Source organism: Microtus pennsylvanicus, chromosome 3, assembly GCF_037038515.1.
Source record: "Microtus pennsylvanicus isolate mMicPen1 chromosome 3, mMicPen1.hap1, whole genome shotgun sequence".
Taxonomy (NCBI): Eukaryota; Metazoa; Chordata; class Mammalia; order Rodentia; family Cricetidae; genus Microtus; species Microtus pennsylvanicus.
In genome coordinates this window covers 15,635,373-15,651,724 of record NC_134581.1, presented here as the reverse complement: position 1 = coordinate 15,651,724, position 16,352 = coordinate 15,635,373, and the positions used below count along the sequence as shown (strand labels likewise).

Genomic DNA, 16,352 nt, shown 5'->3' with positions numbered 1-16,352 from the left:
AAGGGGAAGCACAGCTCCAGGGACTAGTTGCTGCATCCATGCACATGTGCCAGCAAGCACGCCTGGATGCACAGGGAGCACAGACACACGTGCCCCTGGGCATCACTGCACACACTGTGCTGTTTCCATCTCCCTTGGCATAAGAGAGCATACATATTCACGTGTACACATATACCCTGCCATGTGCTGTCACCCACGTGCACACTGTGCACAGGACCAAAAAGAGGTGGAGTACTGCCAGCAGCAGGCAAAGCTCTGGGGAACCACTTCTTCCCCTGACTCGAAAGCCCTAATCCAGCTTCTTGGCCCCCATGCTTGGATAAATTATGATCCTTGAGAATGGTGGAAAGCATGATACATGTGGGTTATGCAAGCCATGTCATGGCTATACCATAAACTCAGAGGCCCAGTAGAAAGGAAGGATAGCATGCCAGGTCTTTCATTCATCCTGCAAACCTTAGTTGAGCATTGTGAGATTAGAGATAGACTGCCTTGCTTGCCAAAAGATTCCTATCTGGTCCTGGGGCAGTTGTTATGATCAAGACTACTCAGTACACAAGGAGCCCAGACACAATGACAGCATGGCCTAGAGGAGGTGACCAAAGGCTGGGAAAGATAGAAAGGACTCAAGCTGGCCAGTGGTGGCACACTCCTTTAATCCCAGCATTAGAGAGGCAGAGACAGGTGGATTTGATTTCTGTGAGTTTGAGGACAGCCTGGTCTACAAAATGAGTCCCAGGACAGCCAGGGTTACACAGAGAAACGCTGTCTTGAAAAAGGTCTGAAGGGTTCAACAAGCCCCTCTGGAGGAAATTATCCAGAAGCCTTGAGACAATTAATTCTGTAACAATCTTTTGGTTCCAGTCCCAACTTTACTTGGTTGTTCCCTTCTGTCAGCAGCTTTGGGTAGTGATGTAAGGAACCTCAATCACCGTGTGACCCTCCTCTCATGATGGTTGGGCCAGGCAACTCACTAGAAGGGCAAGATGGGATGGAGCCCAGATTCAGACAGTGAAAAACCTAAATCTGGCCTTTATTTATTGTCTCAGGATAGTCCTCAAGACTTGAAGGCAGTGAGACGGGCTTTGGGTCCATTCACTTCTTTGACAAAGGGCAGAAACATGTTTAAGGTCTTTATTCCAAACTCCTTTCTAGTAGTTCCATGACCCCATAGCCTAGATCACCTGGGTCATGATGCTTGGAATGTGTTAGGATTATTACAAAGAGAAGAAAGAAAACCCCACACTGCATCAGAGGAGGCTCACTGAGCCAGCCAACCTGGCTGGGAATTTAGTTGGGAAAGACTTTGGCCTTGCAGGAATTGGTGGTAGGATGATGGTCTGAGGTCCTCACTGTGGCATCTTGTCCATTCCCAAACTGACCACAATTGCACCCCTGTATGTTTATTCCTAGCTAGGGGGTGCTCTAGGTTCTAAATAGGTCCAGCCCTTTGGATCAGGTTTGGGAAACAGGGCATGACCCTAGTCTCCTGGGTCTTCTAGTTGGGAGACATCTGTACAGCTCCAGGACTCAGGCTGGTCTTCATTCCTCCCCCCCTTCCCCCCCCCCGCCATACTCCTCTCTCCCTACTTTGGGACTGGGAAGGCCCCCTTCGCCTCCTGTTGCTGGGTTTAGAGTCCGATGGCCTAAGGGAGCCTAGCAGGTGTTCGCCAGCTCCGATGCCAACCTGTATATATGCCCTCCCTTAAGTGGGATTCCAGTCTCCGGGTCTGCCAGGGTGGGGGCGGGCCGGGCGAGGAGGCCCCGCCCCCAGCCCGCCCCCGGCCCGGGGTGCGAATCCGCTGCCAGAGAGCGACTGGCGATGCTGGAGGTTCTGGAGTCGAAGCGGCTGCAGCTGGCGCCGCGTCTGCCCCGCGTGCCCGGAGCGGATTCTGCCGGCCGCCCCCGGAGCCCTGCTGAGCCGGTTATCGCTTCCTCCCTGTGACCGACCAGACCAGCGTTGCAGGTGCGGAGCGGGGAGGGCTGGGCCGGTGGGGAGGGCGCCTCCTGGATGCACGTTGTGGGGGTCATGAGAGATTGTTTCCGTGGCTAGAGAATCCCCGCACAGGATGCGCGCGATTGCCGCGAGGACTCTGGGGGTCCCAGTAGGGGCACAGCGCGAGGTTTCTGCAGATGCGAGATGGGGTGGCATGGCTAAAGTTCCCCCCATTACCTTGGACGGCTTGGGAGGGTCCCAGAAAAAGCCTCTGCAGCTCCGAAATGTAAAAAACATAAACCCTCGAAGATTCGTGGTTCCTCTTATAGGGGTAAGGTCCTGGGGCCGAGTAGTCCATCCTCGTTCCCAGAGCAGTCTCCAGCCCCTCCCAACTGTCCCTGGGGGCCCCCTCCCTCCGATTTGGCAGTCACTAATTTCCATGACAACGGAGAGTTCTTTATGGGCGACAATCCGGAGGGGGCTGGGCGGGGCTGTTGCGGGGCTGGGGGAGGAGGTTCTAAACCCGAGTGGACCAATGCCCCCCAACCAAGTTCAGGCTTCAGAGCCTTATCTTGAGGGTCATTTGATGGGTGGGGGGCGGTGCATGGACACACGTGCGAGGTAGGGGTGTGGGGCTCACATGTTCCTGCTGGGGAGGTGCGGGGCTTGGTGCTCACACGTGTGCCTCCCGCATGTGTGTTGCTGTGCTAGCGGGGGCGAGCCAGCAGCACTGGGGAAGGGGGTCAGGGTGGTACCACGGTGAAGAGCAGGGATCCTGGCTGGGACAGCAGGGGACAATTGAAACATTGGCTTCTGTCTTCTTCAGCTTGTATTGCCTGACAGGAGACCCGGGGCTCTTGAGCCCCAGCCCCACAAAAGGGCTGGCAACTGCTTCCCGACCCCAAACCTGCTCTAGCAGAACAGGGCCCCTCCTTGTCACCAAAAGCGCCTATTTAGTCTGTACTACTCTAGATCTTCTGTGCACCACCCCCCAAAACCAGGCTTATCTTCGGGGGCCCCCAGGACCACCTTTGCAGACCTAAGCTGGCTTCCCCTCCCCCTCCCAGTTGATTCCAGGCAGATCCAGTGACTTCTGGGCCTCAGTTTCCTCAGCTTGGAAATTAGTATTTCCATTCCTTTCAGAGCCAGGATGGGACAGGAGTCTCCCTTTCTTTCCTCTTGTAGTGTGGATCCCCAGGTGCCCTACCTGGCTTTATACATAATCTGCTGCAGGCCTTCCTCAGTGTCTGTATTCCGGGGGGAGGGGGCACCAGTTAATAGGCTGCTGTTAGGCCTCTGCTCTGAGGGAAGACCATGGAACCTATGGTCTCTGTTCAGGGAAACTGAGACGTAGGGCGTATTGGTGTGCACTTGTTATCCTGTGTATGGCTTGCTTACCGTGCTGTTTTTGGTGCTGCTTTTGGCCCTCCTGAGAAGATCTGCCCAAGACTGATGACAGGATGAAGCTGAGCCACAAGAAGGGCCCTGGGGACCCAAGACCTAGAGAGTTCAGCTGATTGGGGTAGAGATTGCTGGGGACCCTGGGAAAAGCTAGGCCCGCTGAGAGGGAGGCTCGCAAAGGGAAGGAGTGAGGTTTCTGGACTTCATAGCTGTCCCTCCTATGTTTTGCATCTTCAACTTTTGGACCTCTCTTGCCTGCTGCTATAACACAGGGCAAAGGGCTGAGGAACTGTCCTGCTGGCGGACTGCAACAGCTGGCCTCTTCCCCACCAAGAGGCTCCTAGAAGCTGACCTCTTTTTCCTGTGCCTCCCACGCCAAGTTCAGTGTATGTCTCGGGGATGCTGAAGTCTTGAAAGCTAAATGCCAAGGGTAGCTCCTGGCCCAGGGGATCAGAGCACATGGCTATGGAGGTTTTAGGCTGCTGCTGGGCACTCTGAGTCCTCCTCAGAACCTATTGCTTGCTTCTGTCTTGTATCTGTGTCCTTTTATACTCTGCCGCCTCCTTCTCCTCTTTCCAATAGAGTCTCCCTTTGTCTCTCTGTGCCCCTGCCTCTCTTTCTTTACTGGTCTCTCTTATGGAAACCAGGGTCACAGAGGCCTTGGGGAAGGAGCCAGGCCAAATGTCAGTTTGGGAAGAGGGACCCTCACTAATACCTATCTCTTCCTCCTCCCCTTGGTTTAAAACTTCCATCACCATAGCAACCCTTTACTCCAGTGCCTTCCTCTGCAGATCCTCTCCTCCAACCAAAGGCATGCAGGGCCTCCAGCGGCTTCAAAGATTGGGACCCCAGGTTCTAAGGCCACTGACAATTGGTTCTTGGATTTGCCTGTATGTGGAGAGCTGACTGTTCTGGAAATAGCAATGGACTACATGCTCGCTCCAAAGACTTGCGGGGTGTGGCAGGGGTGGGCAGGGGCTCTTTCATACTCCTGACACAGGTAGAAAGAGTCAGCACTAGGAAAATTCATGGTTGTTTAGCTTGTCGTCATCCCCTCCCCCCACCCCAGGACTGACTCAAGACACTCGGAGAGTGGGCTTGAAGCTTGTCCTGTCTCTTGACACCACATACACTGGAAGGAGGCTGGACTTGTGTCTGAGGTTTCAGCTTTGAGCTAGACAGGATTTAGGCTGGGGCATGTCCATTTGCAAGAGGAAACTCAGTCCTAATCGGCGAGAGAGGAGAGGAAAGGAGGGAAAGAAAGAAGGGTGCCTGCAGGCTGGTGTTCACAGCTGCCACTAAATTGGGAGGTGTTGCCTACAGTCAGGAGTCAGCGGGAAGCCTCCTGGGCCCTTCCTGGCCTCTCTAGATTTACTGCAAGCTCTAGAGCCCCGCATGGCAGAGGCCAGGGCAGCAGGAAACTTAATTTATGGATTTTAAAGGTGAGACCTGAAGCAAGCTGACCCCCAATTTCCATGGAGGAAGCCCCGATGTGTGGGGTCTTTTGACCTCTGTTTCAGTTGGATTTCACCCTATCTCAGATTTGCCTAAAGATCCAGTAGGGCTCCTAGGGACCCTTTATTACTAGGGCACCAAATAGACAAAGGCTCAGTGAATCACTGAGCCCAGTAGCCAAGCTCCAGTAACGAACGGGAGGGTTGAGCTCTTCAGTTTGCAGAGCCCGCTGGTGCAGAGGACAGTGGTGGTGTAGTTCTGCACGGCTCTCATGCTCCCTTTGGGCAGTCCCAGGTATATGCTGTTTATTTCCTTGGCAGAGAGAAAAAGGAATTCTGTCTCCCGGATAGTAGCTGCAGTGGGGCTTCTGTGCCCTGCCTGGGCCAATGTGGGTCTGACCAGGTTCTGAGTTGTTGGGAAGAAAACAACTTTTGTCGGCTGTTGATTTGGGGCCGTGAGGACGAGAAATACCACTCTCTTTCTGCTTGGCCTCCCACCTTCTTCAAGCTGTCTCTAACCCACTCTTAGAGTTTTGGGGCCAGAGTCCCTCTGTTGCTGAGAGGTACCAAGGGGCTTGTTGTACACAGCCTACAGCCTCGCTGGGGCAGCAGCAGATGGTGGAATAAGTGGGGGTGGTGGGTACTGATTGGAAACATGGTTCCCCTTTCTTTTCCCTTCACCCTGAAAGATTTAGGTGTATAAGTGAATTTTGTTAGAATGTTGGGGAGGGGGTAATAATTGGGTGACGTCTGGGTGTCCAAGGGAGAGGGGAGCAGTGGTGAAGTAGATCTGTCCCTGTCCCCATCATTGCAACCTGCGGAACATGGCGGTAGACTGACAACACTGTGAGCTTTCCATGGGAGAGACAGACCCCAAGACCAGCCCAGGTCCCATGGACATGAATGCATATGCATAGCCAAAAGCTGGCACCAGAATCAGGGACCGGCATACACAAAACCTCCCACCTACACCACCTTGGCAGAGGCAAGATGGATGTTGAAATAGGGAGGGAGGTGGAGCTTGGAAAAGGTATCTTAGAAAAGGGCCTTTTGCATTGGGCCTTGGAGCATCAGGATTGTTTCAGAAAACTTGTTACATGGACAACTTTATGATGTCGGAATTTGTACTGGAAGAACATTCTGCTCTGGTCTTGGTTCCTTGCCCATGTGGAGGCTGCTCCACAGGGCAGCCAAAGTAGGTAGCGCTCTTAACAATGCCTACACTTCCTGCCATTGAGCAGACACACTTGAGCTGGCTGGCAAATCCACCTGTTGTTGGACATTCAGGTAGTTGCTGATTCCTTTTTAATGTTATAAATAACTCTGTGGTGACAAATGGGATTCCCATGGGAGTCTTTGGGGGGAAGGGTACTCGTATCAGAGGGAACAGAATAACAAAACAACAGAATTAAGAATGATCCCTGCCCAGTCCTTCTGGGAGATCTGTAAGCCAAGGTGACATCATCCTGCCCAATGAATGATCCTCAGATTCCATCCTGGGAGGGGAACTGCTCTCCCTCAAAAGAATAAATAAATAAATAAATAAATAGCCCTTAGAGTACACAGGGACCGATGCAGGCCTCTTTCTTCAGATGTCACCGCTGTGTGGAGGTGGGCGGCTGGCAGAGGTGCTGCTACCTGAACCCCTGCTCCCAGCTGCAAGAATGAAATTTCAACCACACCTATGCAGGTGCAGGGCCAGGATTTTGGACATAGTGGCAAAGACATACTGCCGACATCTTCAAAGTGCCTCCTCTGCCTCTGTGGTATTTTGCTGATGGCTTGAGTCCTGGCTTGAATCACACTGATGAAATGCATTTTTATTCCCCAAGCTCAAGCAATGCGGATGAAGAAGTTACGGAATTTGATCCCTAATGGGGAGGACATATTTGAGGGAGGACCTTCAGGGAGGGTTGTGACTCCTGTGAATTGTGTAGCTGGCCTCTGCTTGGAAGAAAGTGATTGGCAGCCAGGATTGTCCATAGGTCTTGTCTAGAGTCTGATTTTTGGTCCCAGCTGGCAGAGTCCTCTTTGCTAAGGGATACTGACACTGTGTCTTCAGATAGGGGGATCTTTAGATGCTCAAGGCCCTATATCAAGCAGTTTATGGAGGCAGAGACAGCAGAGCAGTTTCAGTGAGGCTTCGGTGTAGAGCTCGGTGTAGCTACGGGCTGGTACTAAAACTAAACAGACTTTTTGGAAGCCAGCTCGGGGGTTAGATCTATAAAGGTAGACACCGCCATCTCCCTCAGAACAAGGACAGCGGGTGCCTTTTCCTTTGGATGCTGGGGCCAGCCATTCAGCACTGCAATTTAGAATTGAACTGTAACTGGCAGTGGAGGCAGGGCACGGTGCTCCAGGTGCAGAGTTCCTGCAGCCTATTGAGCCAGCAATAACTGGACTGAGCCTCACACCTGGCCCCTGTGTGCTCCTGCAGTAGTTTAGCGCTAGGCAGGCTTGTCTTGCCTTTCCATAGCATCACCCCTGCATGCTTCCTGGCAAAGCATTCTCCCCACCATAGAACTCCTCCCTCTAGATACACCCCAAACATGTCTGAATTCAATATGTACTAAATCCATCAAAGAAATCATGATAAAAATTCTAAAGGAAAATTAATGAACAGCATCAGAGATGGTGGCTCATGCCTATAACCCTAATACTCAGGGATAGAGATAGAAAGACTAGGAGTCCAAGGCTAGCCTCTGCTATATAGCGAGTTTGAGCCCTATTTGAATTACATGAGATCCTGTCTCAAAAAAAAATTAATAAGGAAAAAATACAAATTTGCACCTTCTTTGCACTAAAGAGAATCCCTATTTCCTTTTATGCCCTAGAAAAGTATGCCCCCACACCCAACCCCAACAAATATTTATTTTCGTGTATGTGTGCGCACGCGCATGTGTGCACGTTGTGCACGTGTGTATGAGCACTCATGTCTGTGGCTACTCAGGAACCAGAAGAGAAGCATCAAATGTTCTCTGTCACTCTCCACCTATTCCTTTGAGACAAGGTCTCTCCCTGAACCTGGGGTTTGCATTTTCTTGGGCTAAGTTAGAAGTCACAAACCCCAGAAGTCCTCTTTTTCCACCCTTGGAGCTGGGGTATCAAGATATTCAAGAGACCTGACTTGTGTGGGTTCTAGAATTCAAACTCTGGCCCTCATAACTGTGCACCAAGCTCTCTTAACTCCTGAACCATCTCTCCAGATCTGGGCGAGTACATTTTTACCAAGATATAAAGTACATTCAGGTTGAGCAACAGGTCTTCCGAAGCTCCTAGGTGCCCTAACGCAGTCAGCCTATCCTGTTCCTTAGGAGGAATCAGTGTGTGACTCCCAGAACTTATTTTCTGTATGGTGTTACTTCTGAGTTTGAATCCGCAGCAGCATGGTGAGTTCTGCCTGTTTTGAGCTCTCTCAGTAGACGCATACTACATGCATTCTTTCCTGTTTCTATCAACACTGTTTTTGCACGATAGGCTATTTGGCTGAGTAGAACCATAGCTCCTCCATTTCCTTTGCAGCACAACATTCTATTATATGACTATGCCATAATACACCCTGCTGCTGGTGGATATTTGGGCTCTTTCCAGCTTGTAGCAATTATGGATATGGCAATTATGAGCATTCTTACACAAGTGTCCCGAGGCATAAATGTATGCCTGCCTCTCTCCCTTCCGCCCTCTCTTTGACAGGATCTCCCTATGTAGCCCAGGTTGGCCTGGATCTCCTAGGGCACAGTTGGCTCAAATGTATGCATTTCAGTGGAGCAAATATTTAAAGTACATAGTGTGGGCTTGAGAAATTGTGCAGTGGTTAAAAAGCACAGGCTGCTCTTCCAGAAGGCCTGGGTTCAGTTCCCAGCACCCACACAACAGCTCATAAATGTCTATAACTCCTCTTCCAGGGGATCCAACCCCCTCTTCTGGCTTCCATAAGCACTAGGCTCACATATTGTGCACAGGCATACATGAAGGCCAAATAACCATACACATAAAAATAAATGATCATAAAAAGAAAAGAAGCTCATAGAGTATATGTGTCTGACAAAAACTGGGCCTGTCCTGCCCTTTATGATAAAGTCTCCTGTAGACTATGCTGCCCTTGAACTCGTCAAGTAGCTGAGGCTCCCTTGAACTCCTTGATCTCCTGCCTCCACCTCCTAAGTGCTAGGATTTCAAATGTGCACCAAACCTGTCTCCCAGCTTTTTCAAAGGGGAATTGCCCTCTTTCAACAGTGTTCATTTTGTCCACAGCTTCACCAACATTTGGCATCTCTAGACCACCAGAGATAAATAACTATAGTATGGGGGAAAGCTCAGCCCTAGACAAAGAACTACAGACTAAGAGTTGCTGAGAGTAGAAGGATAGTGTTCCTCATGGAAGAACACACCAGTTGATTATCCAATACCAATGGTCATCCTTGAAATTGTACATTGAAATAACAGTATATGGGGACTGGAGAGATGGCTCAGAGGTTAAGAGCACTGACTGCTTTTCCAGAGTTCAATTCCAGCAGCCACATGGTGGCTCACAGCCATCTATAATGAAATCTGGTTCCCTCTTCTGGCATGCAAGCATACATGGAAGGAATGTTGTATCGTGGAAGGAATGTTGTATATATAATAAATAAATAAATCTTTAAAAAAATAACAATATATGGTCTTAGCAGGTTATATAATCAGAAACACACACACACACACACACACACACACACACACACACACCACAATAACTAAAGAAAAAGAGGCCATGCATTTGATTAGAGCAAGAGGGAAGGATGGGAAGGGGGAAATGATAATTATATTATAATCTTAAAGAAAATTTTCCAGGCGTGGTGGTGTACATCTTTAATCCCAGTACTGAAAAGACAGAGGCAGGCTGAGACCAACCTGATCTATAGAGTGAGTTCCAGGACAGTCAGGGCTGTTACACAGAGAAACCCTGTCTTGAAAAACAAAACAGAGCAAAAATTGCTATAATAGACTTAAATTTATGTTCGTGGAATTTTAAAGATTTTATTTATTTATTTATTGGTTTTTCAAGACAGGTTTTCTCTGTGTAACAGCTCTGGCTGTCCTGGAACTCACTCTGCAGACCAAGATGGCCTTGAACTCACAGATCTACCTGCCTCTGCCTCCCAAGTGCTGGGGTTAAAGGTGTGCACCGCCATTGCCTGGCATCATTTCTTTTTTGAAATGGGGTTTCACACTGTGGCCCAGGCTGGCCTCAGACTAATCCTCATGCATCCATTTTCCGAGTGCCAGAATAGGAAATGTGAGTCATTATAGCTGACTTTAAAGAAATTGTGCGGTTTTTTGTTTGTTTTGTTTTAAAATTACACTTATTTATTTTGGGGGACAGTATAGTATGTGCATGGAGGTCAGAGGGCAATTTGTAGAAGTTTCTTCTCTCCTTCCATCATCTGTGTCCCAGAGATCAAACTCAGGTTTGGAGGTAAATGCCAGTACTGGTGAGTCGTCTAGCTAACCCTAAAGAAATTGATGGTTTAATCCCATTGCTGGAGAATTGGAGTCAGGAGGATTCCAGCAAGTTCCAGACCAGCTTGATCTACATGTTGAGTCCAGGGCAGCTAGGGCTATATAGTGAGACCCTGTCTCAAAAATCAGAACTAAATAAGTAAACAAAATGTTCTGTATGTCTTTTCAGCTATATATAATAAAAAACTATTTCTTAATATGTCAACTTAGTAAGTTTTTGCTTAGTTGGAGCTGTTGCATTTCAGGCAGCCAGACTGAGTGGTTGTAGTATGTCCTGAAAAAGCAAAGTAGATGTGTGTTTGCCTACTTTGCCCTTTGCTTGACCTGAGCTGGGCTGGGGTTTCCCAAAAGCAGATTTAATGTTGTTGGAGGTGGGGTACTGGGGGATAGAAAATGATGCCGCTGAGCCAGACCCCATCCTGCTTGCATCTTAGAGCCTAGCAATGCCGTTTGGGTGCGTGACTCTGGGTGACAAGAAGAACTATAACCAGCCATCGGAGGTGACTGACAGATATGATTTGGGACAGGTCATCAAGACGTGAGTATTGGGTATATTGGGCAATGATGGGTGGATGGACCAGAATTGGGGAAGAGGGAGTGGAGTGTCCCCTGTCCCAAGGCTTAGGCTAAGCAGAGTGCCTGCTGACTTCAGTGAGGAGTTCTGTGAAATCTTCCGGGCCAAGGACAAGACAACAGGCAAGCTGCATACCTGCAAGAAGTTTCAGAAGCGGGATGGCCGCAAGGTGCGGAAGGCGGCTAAGAATGAGATTGGCATCCTCAAGATGTGAGTGTGAAGATTGATGGGAGATAGCAGGGACGGGCTTAAAGGGCAGGGGGCCTCAGAAGTACCAGTTAGTCTGTTAGAATCACCACTGTAGACACGAGAGCTTCTTAGCCTCGCCCCGCCCTGACTACTGACTCCTCCCACTTAGTCTGTTAGAACCACCCACCGTAGGAATCAGAGCTTCTCTTGGGTTCACTCGGCCCTGTACTGACTCCTCTCACTCTTACTAGGGTGAAGCACCCTAACATCCTGCAACTGGTAGATGTGTTTGTGACCCGCAAGGAATACTTCATCTTCCTGGAGCTGTGAGTACAATTCTGGGGTTCCAGGATCTTCCAGCCCCTAGGGCCTTTTCTTTTTCCTCCCTTTATAACTAAAGAAACCCACATTTGGAACCCTAGTGGTCCCAAAGCCCTGGGTCCTGCCCAGCCAAATGCCTGGTACAAGTCAGGCTTCCCAAATGCTCCTGCCCTACCCCCCGATCCTGCCCACGCCGGGCTCAGGGGCTGGTGTCCCTCAGGGCCACGGGGAGGGAGGTGTTTGACTGGATCCTGGACCAGGGCTACTACTCGGAGCGAGACACGAGCAACGTGGTGCGGCAGGTCTTGGAGGCTGTGGCCTACTTGCACTCACTCAAGATTGTGCATAGGAACCTCAAGGTAAGGCCAGAGCCAGAGTGACTGGATTGCTTGGTAACTGGGAATGGAGTGAGTGCCACACTGGGCTCTTGTCCAGCTTCTGAGGCCCTCGAGATAACCTCTGCCCCCGCTCCACCATTCTCTTCTGGACAGCTGGAAAACCTAGTGTACTACAACAGGCTGAAGAACTCAAAGATTGTCATCAGTGACTTCCACCTGGCTAAGCTAGAGAATGGCCTCATCAAGGAGCCCTGTGGGACCCCGGAGTATCTGGGCAAGGAGGGATGGGACAGGGGATGGTGGAGGGGACAGCCTTCAGGGAGAGACTTTGGGGTAGGGAGAAGTCTCTGGCCCTGGAAGTGGGGATGGATGGTACAATACCTGGTTGGCCTGAGGCTAACCAGCAGATCTACACTTTCCTTTCTTTAGCGCCAGAAGTGGTAGGAAGGCAGCGGTATGGACGCCCTGTGGATTGTTGGGCCATTGGTGTCATCATGTACATCCTGTGAGTGAAAGGGCACATAGCTGGACTTGCAGCCAGGTGGGCTGGGCGGTTGTTCTGTGGCCTCCCTAGGTGACCCTGCTCTATGTAGCCTTTCAGGCAACCCACCCTTCTATGAGGAGGTAGAAGAAGATGACTATGAGAACCACGACAAGAATCTCTTCCGCAAGATCCTGGCTGGTGACTATGAGTTTGACTCTCCATACTGGGACGATATTTCTCAGGCAGGTGAGGAGATGGCCAGCATGTGGGCAGAGCAGAGGGCAGTAAGGAGGGAGGCGCTGCTCTCAGCTTCTGCTGGATTCTACTCCTGCTCCCCAGCCCATTCATCACAGCTAGACAATGAGATGGGGCGCCCATGCCTAGCCCATCCCTGGCTTTGTCCCCAGCCAAAGACCTGGTCACAAGGCTGATGGAGGTGGAGCAAGACCAGCGGATCACTGCAGAAGAGGCCATCTCCCACGAATGGTGAGCAGGGCCCTGTGGAGAATGGGAGTTGAGGCTAAGTTCTGGTTACCCTCTGAACTTCTTACACCGGGAGTCCTTATCCTTGAGGCGCAGAGGGAGGGCTGTGTCGTCTCCATGAAGGCACAGAGCGTCCTATCTGCGGCACTTGCCTCCTTTCTAGGATTTCTGGTAATGCCGCTTCTGATAAGAACATCAAGGATGGTGTCTGTGCCCAGATTGAAAAGAACTTTGCCAGAGCCAAGTGGAAGGTAGGGTTTGGCTCGCTTTCTTCTTGGCCCAATTTCAAGTGCTTCTTCTTGCACCCACAGTTTCTTGCTGCCGCTGCACCTCTTCAGCTGAACACGAATTTTTCTCAGGCTATCATATGCGGCTTCTAGCTTCTGCTATTATCTTAACTTGAAGTACTGAGCAGCTGGGTGGCCAGAGGCAACTGGGGTACTATGGAAGGGGATGGGTTAGCCGTTTTGAAGGAGTAGATCCAGCAAACCTCACCACGAGCTTTTCTTCACTGTCCTCCTTGCAGAAGGCTGTCCGAGTGACCACTCTCATGAAACGTCTCCGGGCACCAGAGCAGTCTGGCACAGCTGCAGCCCAGTCCGCTTCAGATACTGCCACTCCTGGGGCTGCCGGTGGGGCCTTTGCAGCAGCTGCAGCTGCAGCTTCTGGGGGTAGTGCTCCTGCAGCCACAGAGGGTGATGCTGGGGGTGCTGCCAAGAGTGATAATATAGCCTCTGCAGATCGTAGTGCTACCCCAGCCACAGATGGCAGCGCTACCCCAGCCACAGATGGCAGCGCTACCCCAGCCACTGATGGGAGCATCACCCCAGCCACTGACGGGAGTGTCACTCCAGCTACTGACAGGAGTGCTACACCAGCTACCGATGGGAGAGCTACCCCGGCTACAGAAGAGAGCACAGTGCCCGCCACCCAAAGCGGGGCTGGGCCAGCTGCAAAGGCAGCTGCCACCCCTGAGCCGGCTGTAGCCCAGCCGGACAGCACAGCTCTAGAGGGTGCCACAGGCCAGACTCCTCCCTCTAGTAAAGGAGAAGAGGCTACTGGCTGTGCCCAGGAGTCTCAGAGGGAGAAGACGAGCTGAATGGGCAGCCTGTTGGGGGCTTTGAGGGATGGGAAATTGGGTGGGAGTGTGGATGAGGGGCTTCTCATTGTATATAGAGTCACTGGCATGATGCCCTAGCTCCCCCAAGCTCCTTCATCCCAGTGGGGCATGCCTGGGGGCCATGGGAGAGCAGTCTTGTCTCCTGTGTGGATGTGTGTGAGTGGTGGGCAGGCCAGAGGCAGGGCCAGCCCTAGCCCCTGCATGGATTCCTTGTGGCTTTCCTGTCTTTCGCTAGCTTCACCAGTTTCTGTTCCTTGTGGGATGCTGCTCTAGGGAAGAAACTCAGGGGGTCCTTGCTCTCCTTCTCCTTCCTTCCTGCCTCATCATTTCCCCAGGCAGGCCCTGCAAGTCTCGTACTTTCCCAGGCCCTAAATTGGGTGGCCTTGCCCTGAGAGCTGGTCCTCCAGCGAGGCCCTATCAGCAGTGTTAGGCTCCTGCACATGAAGGTGTGTATCTGCGGTGTGTGAGCTGCTCTAGGGGTAGACACTGGCTGCTTGAGAGGACTCAGAAATCTAGGGCAGTGTGCTTTAAGTCAAGTCTGGTCACATGGTTGGGGGCACTGCACGTTAGCTATGGGGATCCTCAGATGTGGGAGAGAGAATGGATAGAATGGTAGAAGCTTCCATCTTTTCCCCTGGGTAGGCCCTCTGATCCTTGTGTTATTTCTTGCCTTCCTTTGTCCTGTAATGGGTTGCTCTGTATCCTGATTCTTATGAAATTCTAAAGGAAGGGAGAAACAGTTAGGATGCAGCGATGAGACCTGGGAGAACAGTGTAGGGTCAGCACCAGGGCCCCAACCTAGCTGGGTCCTTCCTCTGAGTGGGATAGGGAGGGCTGGTCTTCCTAGATGCCACTACCCCCATGGTCTTCCTAGATGCCACTACCACAGGAAGAGATCTTACCTGTGGCCACCTCACGCAGGCTCAGGCCATAAATCCTCTTCCTCCCAGGGAGGCATGGCAGTACCTCATAGGCTGCTTGCGAGTTTGCTCTTTACAGCGGCAGATTTTCTGCTCTTTGTTCAGCGACGTGGAGAGGATTTTCCTCTATTTCTGCTATGACGGGCTGAAGTATCACTCAGCCATGTTAAGTTACTCTTGCTGGGATGAGGAAGCAGAATAAGATTCCTCGGTCCTGGAGGATGCTCTTGACAGGTGCCCTTGGTTCAACCCTATCACAGCCTGAACAGGCAGCCACGCTGGTCCTTGCCTTAGCTCGGCACTCCATGGTGGTCCTGCCCTTCTCCCTGCATGCCTGTGGGTCTGCTCTGGTATGTGAAGGTTGGTGGGCTAACTGTGTGCCTACTGAACCTGGCAAATAAACGTCACCCTGCAAAGCCTCTGGCCACCCTCTTGCCTTTGCTTCCTCTGTCCCATGGGAGGCAGTGGGGGAGGGGAAAGGCTGATGCTCAGTGCATTGCTTGGGGTGAAAGTGTAGGTCACCTGTTCTAATGAATACTTGGGTGGTGTTGCTGGGGATCCTCTGGACTCTAGAGAACCATGTGAGTGATGTATTTCAGCCAAGAACTATCCCTGAGTGAGTGCCTGAAGGGCTGACGCTTTTCCAACTCTTGTGGACCAAGGAGCCTTTGTCTTAACTTGGACATAGAGATGGGATCCACTCAGGGCCAACCATTCCAGGGAGAGACCTTGCTTGTGGCCAGAGTGGGCCTCTTTGGGCTGGGGAGAGGGTGGGATTGCACAAAAGTTCTGTGCTGTATGTTGATACCTACTTCCTGTGAATACCTGTGCTTTCCACTTAGACCAAAAAGATTTCACTCTGTCTTCCCCGGCTGGAGTCATGTATGTCTCTTCTGGGGGAGTAATACTGCTAACTATATCATTAGAATCCCTACGGAGACTTGCTTCAGCTCAGATGGGCTTTGCTGAACTCACCTGGGTTGCTTTCTCAAGGAGGACCTTAAATTATCTGATGTGGGAATAATAAAGAGGGTTTGTTATTTCCTGGTCTTTGAAGCATCTGTGCCTCCAAAAATCATTATCCTACAGTCCCAGGCATGAGGAATCCTGGGAGATAAGAGCTAAATTACTGGCCCTAGTATCTACCTAATTTCAAGGGTTATTAGGTCATATTTGAATAAAGGCAAGGCTAGTGTAGTATTGTTTTGATGGGTTGGGACTTAATGTGTTCATCTTTCCAAGACCATAATAGAAGGCTGAGAAAGTGGGTCTCTTCTTCTGGTCTGTGAACTGTGGCTGCCGGCACACTATCACTTTTCATAACCTTGGGACCGTCATCCCTTTGCCTTGGGATGTCATTCTATTAGATTGCCCCGACGTGCAGCAAGAAGAGGTCTGGTTCGCTTCGCACTAGCTCTAGTTTGACACAATACTCAGTTTAGCAGGGATAGGGATCAGCCTGCGGCGTCACTGTTTTCCGCCCCAGTCCATCGCAGGCCACTACTAGCAGAAATGGGGATCCATTCCTAGGAGATCCCAAAGAGCGGCCACGCTAAGTCCCAGGATTCTGCACAGTTGGCGGGCCTTTTATCCCTGCTGATCCAGCGCTCCTCCCCGCCCTGAAGTTTGTCCA

The 16,352-nt window shown here is 51.0% G+C and overlaps 1 protein-coding gene across 1 annotated transcript; it reads left to right on the top strand.

Moving 5' to 3' along the window:
• Window positions 1-1,772: 1,772 nt before the first annotated feature.
• Camkv (CaM kinase like vesicle associated) lies at window positions 1,773-15,138 on the top strand. The gene is made up of 11 exons (XM_075964648.1): window positions 1,773-1,966; window positions 10,725-10,828; window positions 10,943-11,074; window positions 11,305-11,379; window positions 11,595-11,733; window positions 11,866-11,986; window positions 12,142-12,217; window positions 12,306-12,442; window positions 12,604-12,682; window positions 12,843-12,930; window positions 13,206-15,138. Exons 2-11 carry the CDS (start codon window positions 10,734-10,736, stop codon window positions 13,776-13,778), a joined length of 1,515 nt encoding a protein of 504 aa, XP_075820763.1. The 5' UTR covers window positions 1,773-1,966; window positions 10,725-10,733; the 3' UTR covers window positions 13,779-15,138.
• The last annotated feature ends 1,214 nt before the right edge of the window (window positions 15,139-16,352 follow it).

Coding starts and splice junctions, on each gene's coding strand:
- Camkv (XM_075964648.1), top strand. CDS start 10,734: ATGCCGTTTGGGTGCGTGACTCTGGGTGACAAGAAGAACTATAACCAG. Junction 11,987..12,141: donor TGGGACCCCGGAGTATCTGG/GCAAGGAGGGAT, acceptor TCCTTTCTTTAG/CGCCAGAAGTGGTAGGAAGG. Junction 12,931..13,205: donor TTGCCAGAGCCAAGTGGAAG/GTAGGGTTTGGC, acceptor TCCTCCTTGCAG/AAGGCTGTCCGAGTGACCAC.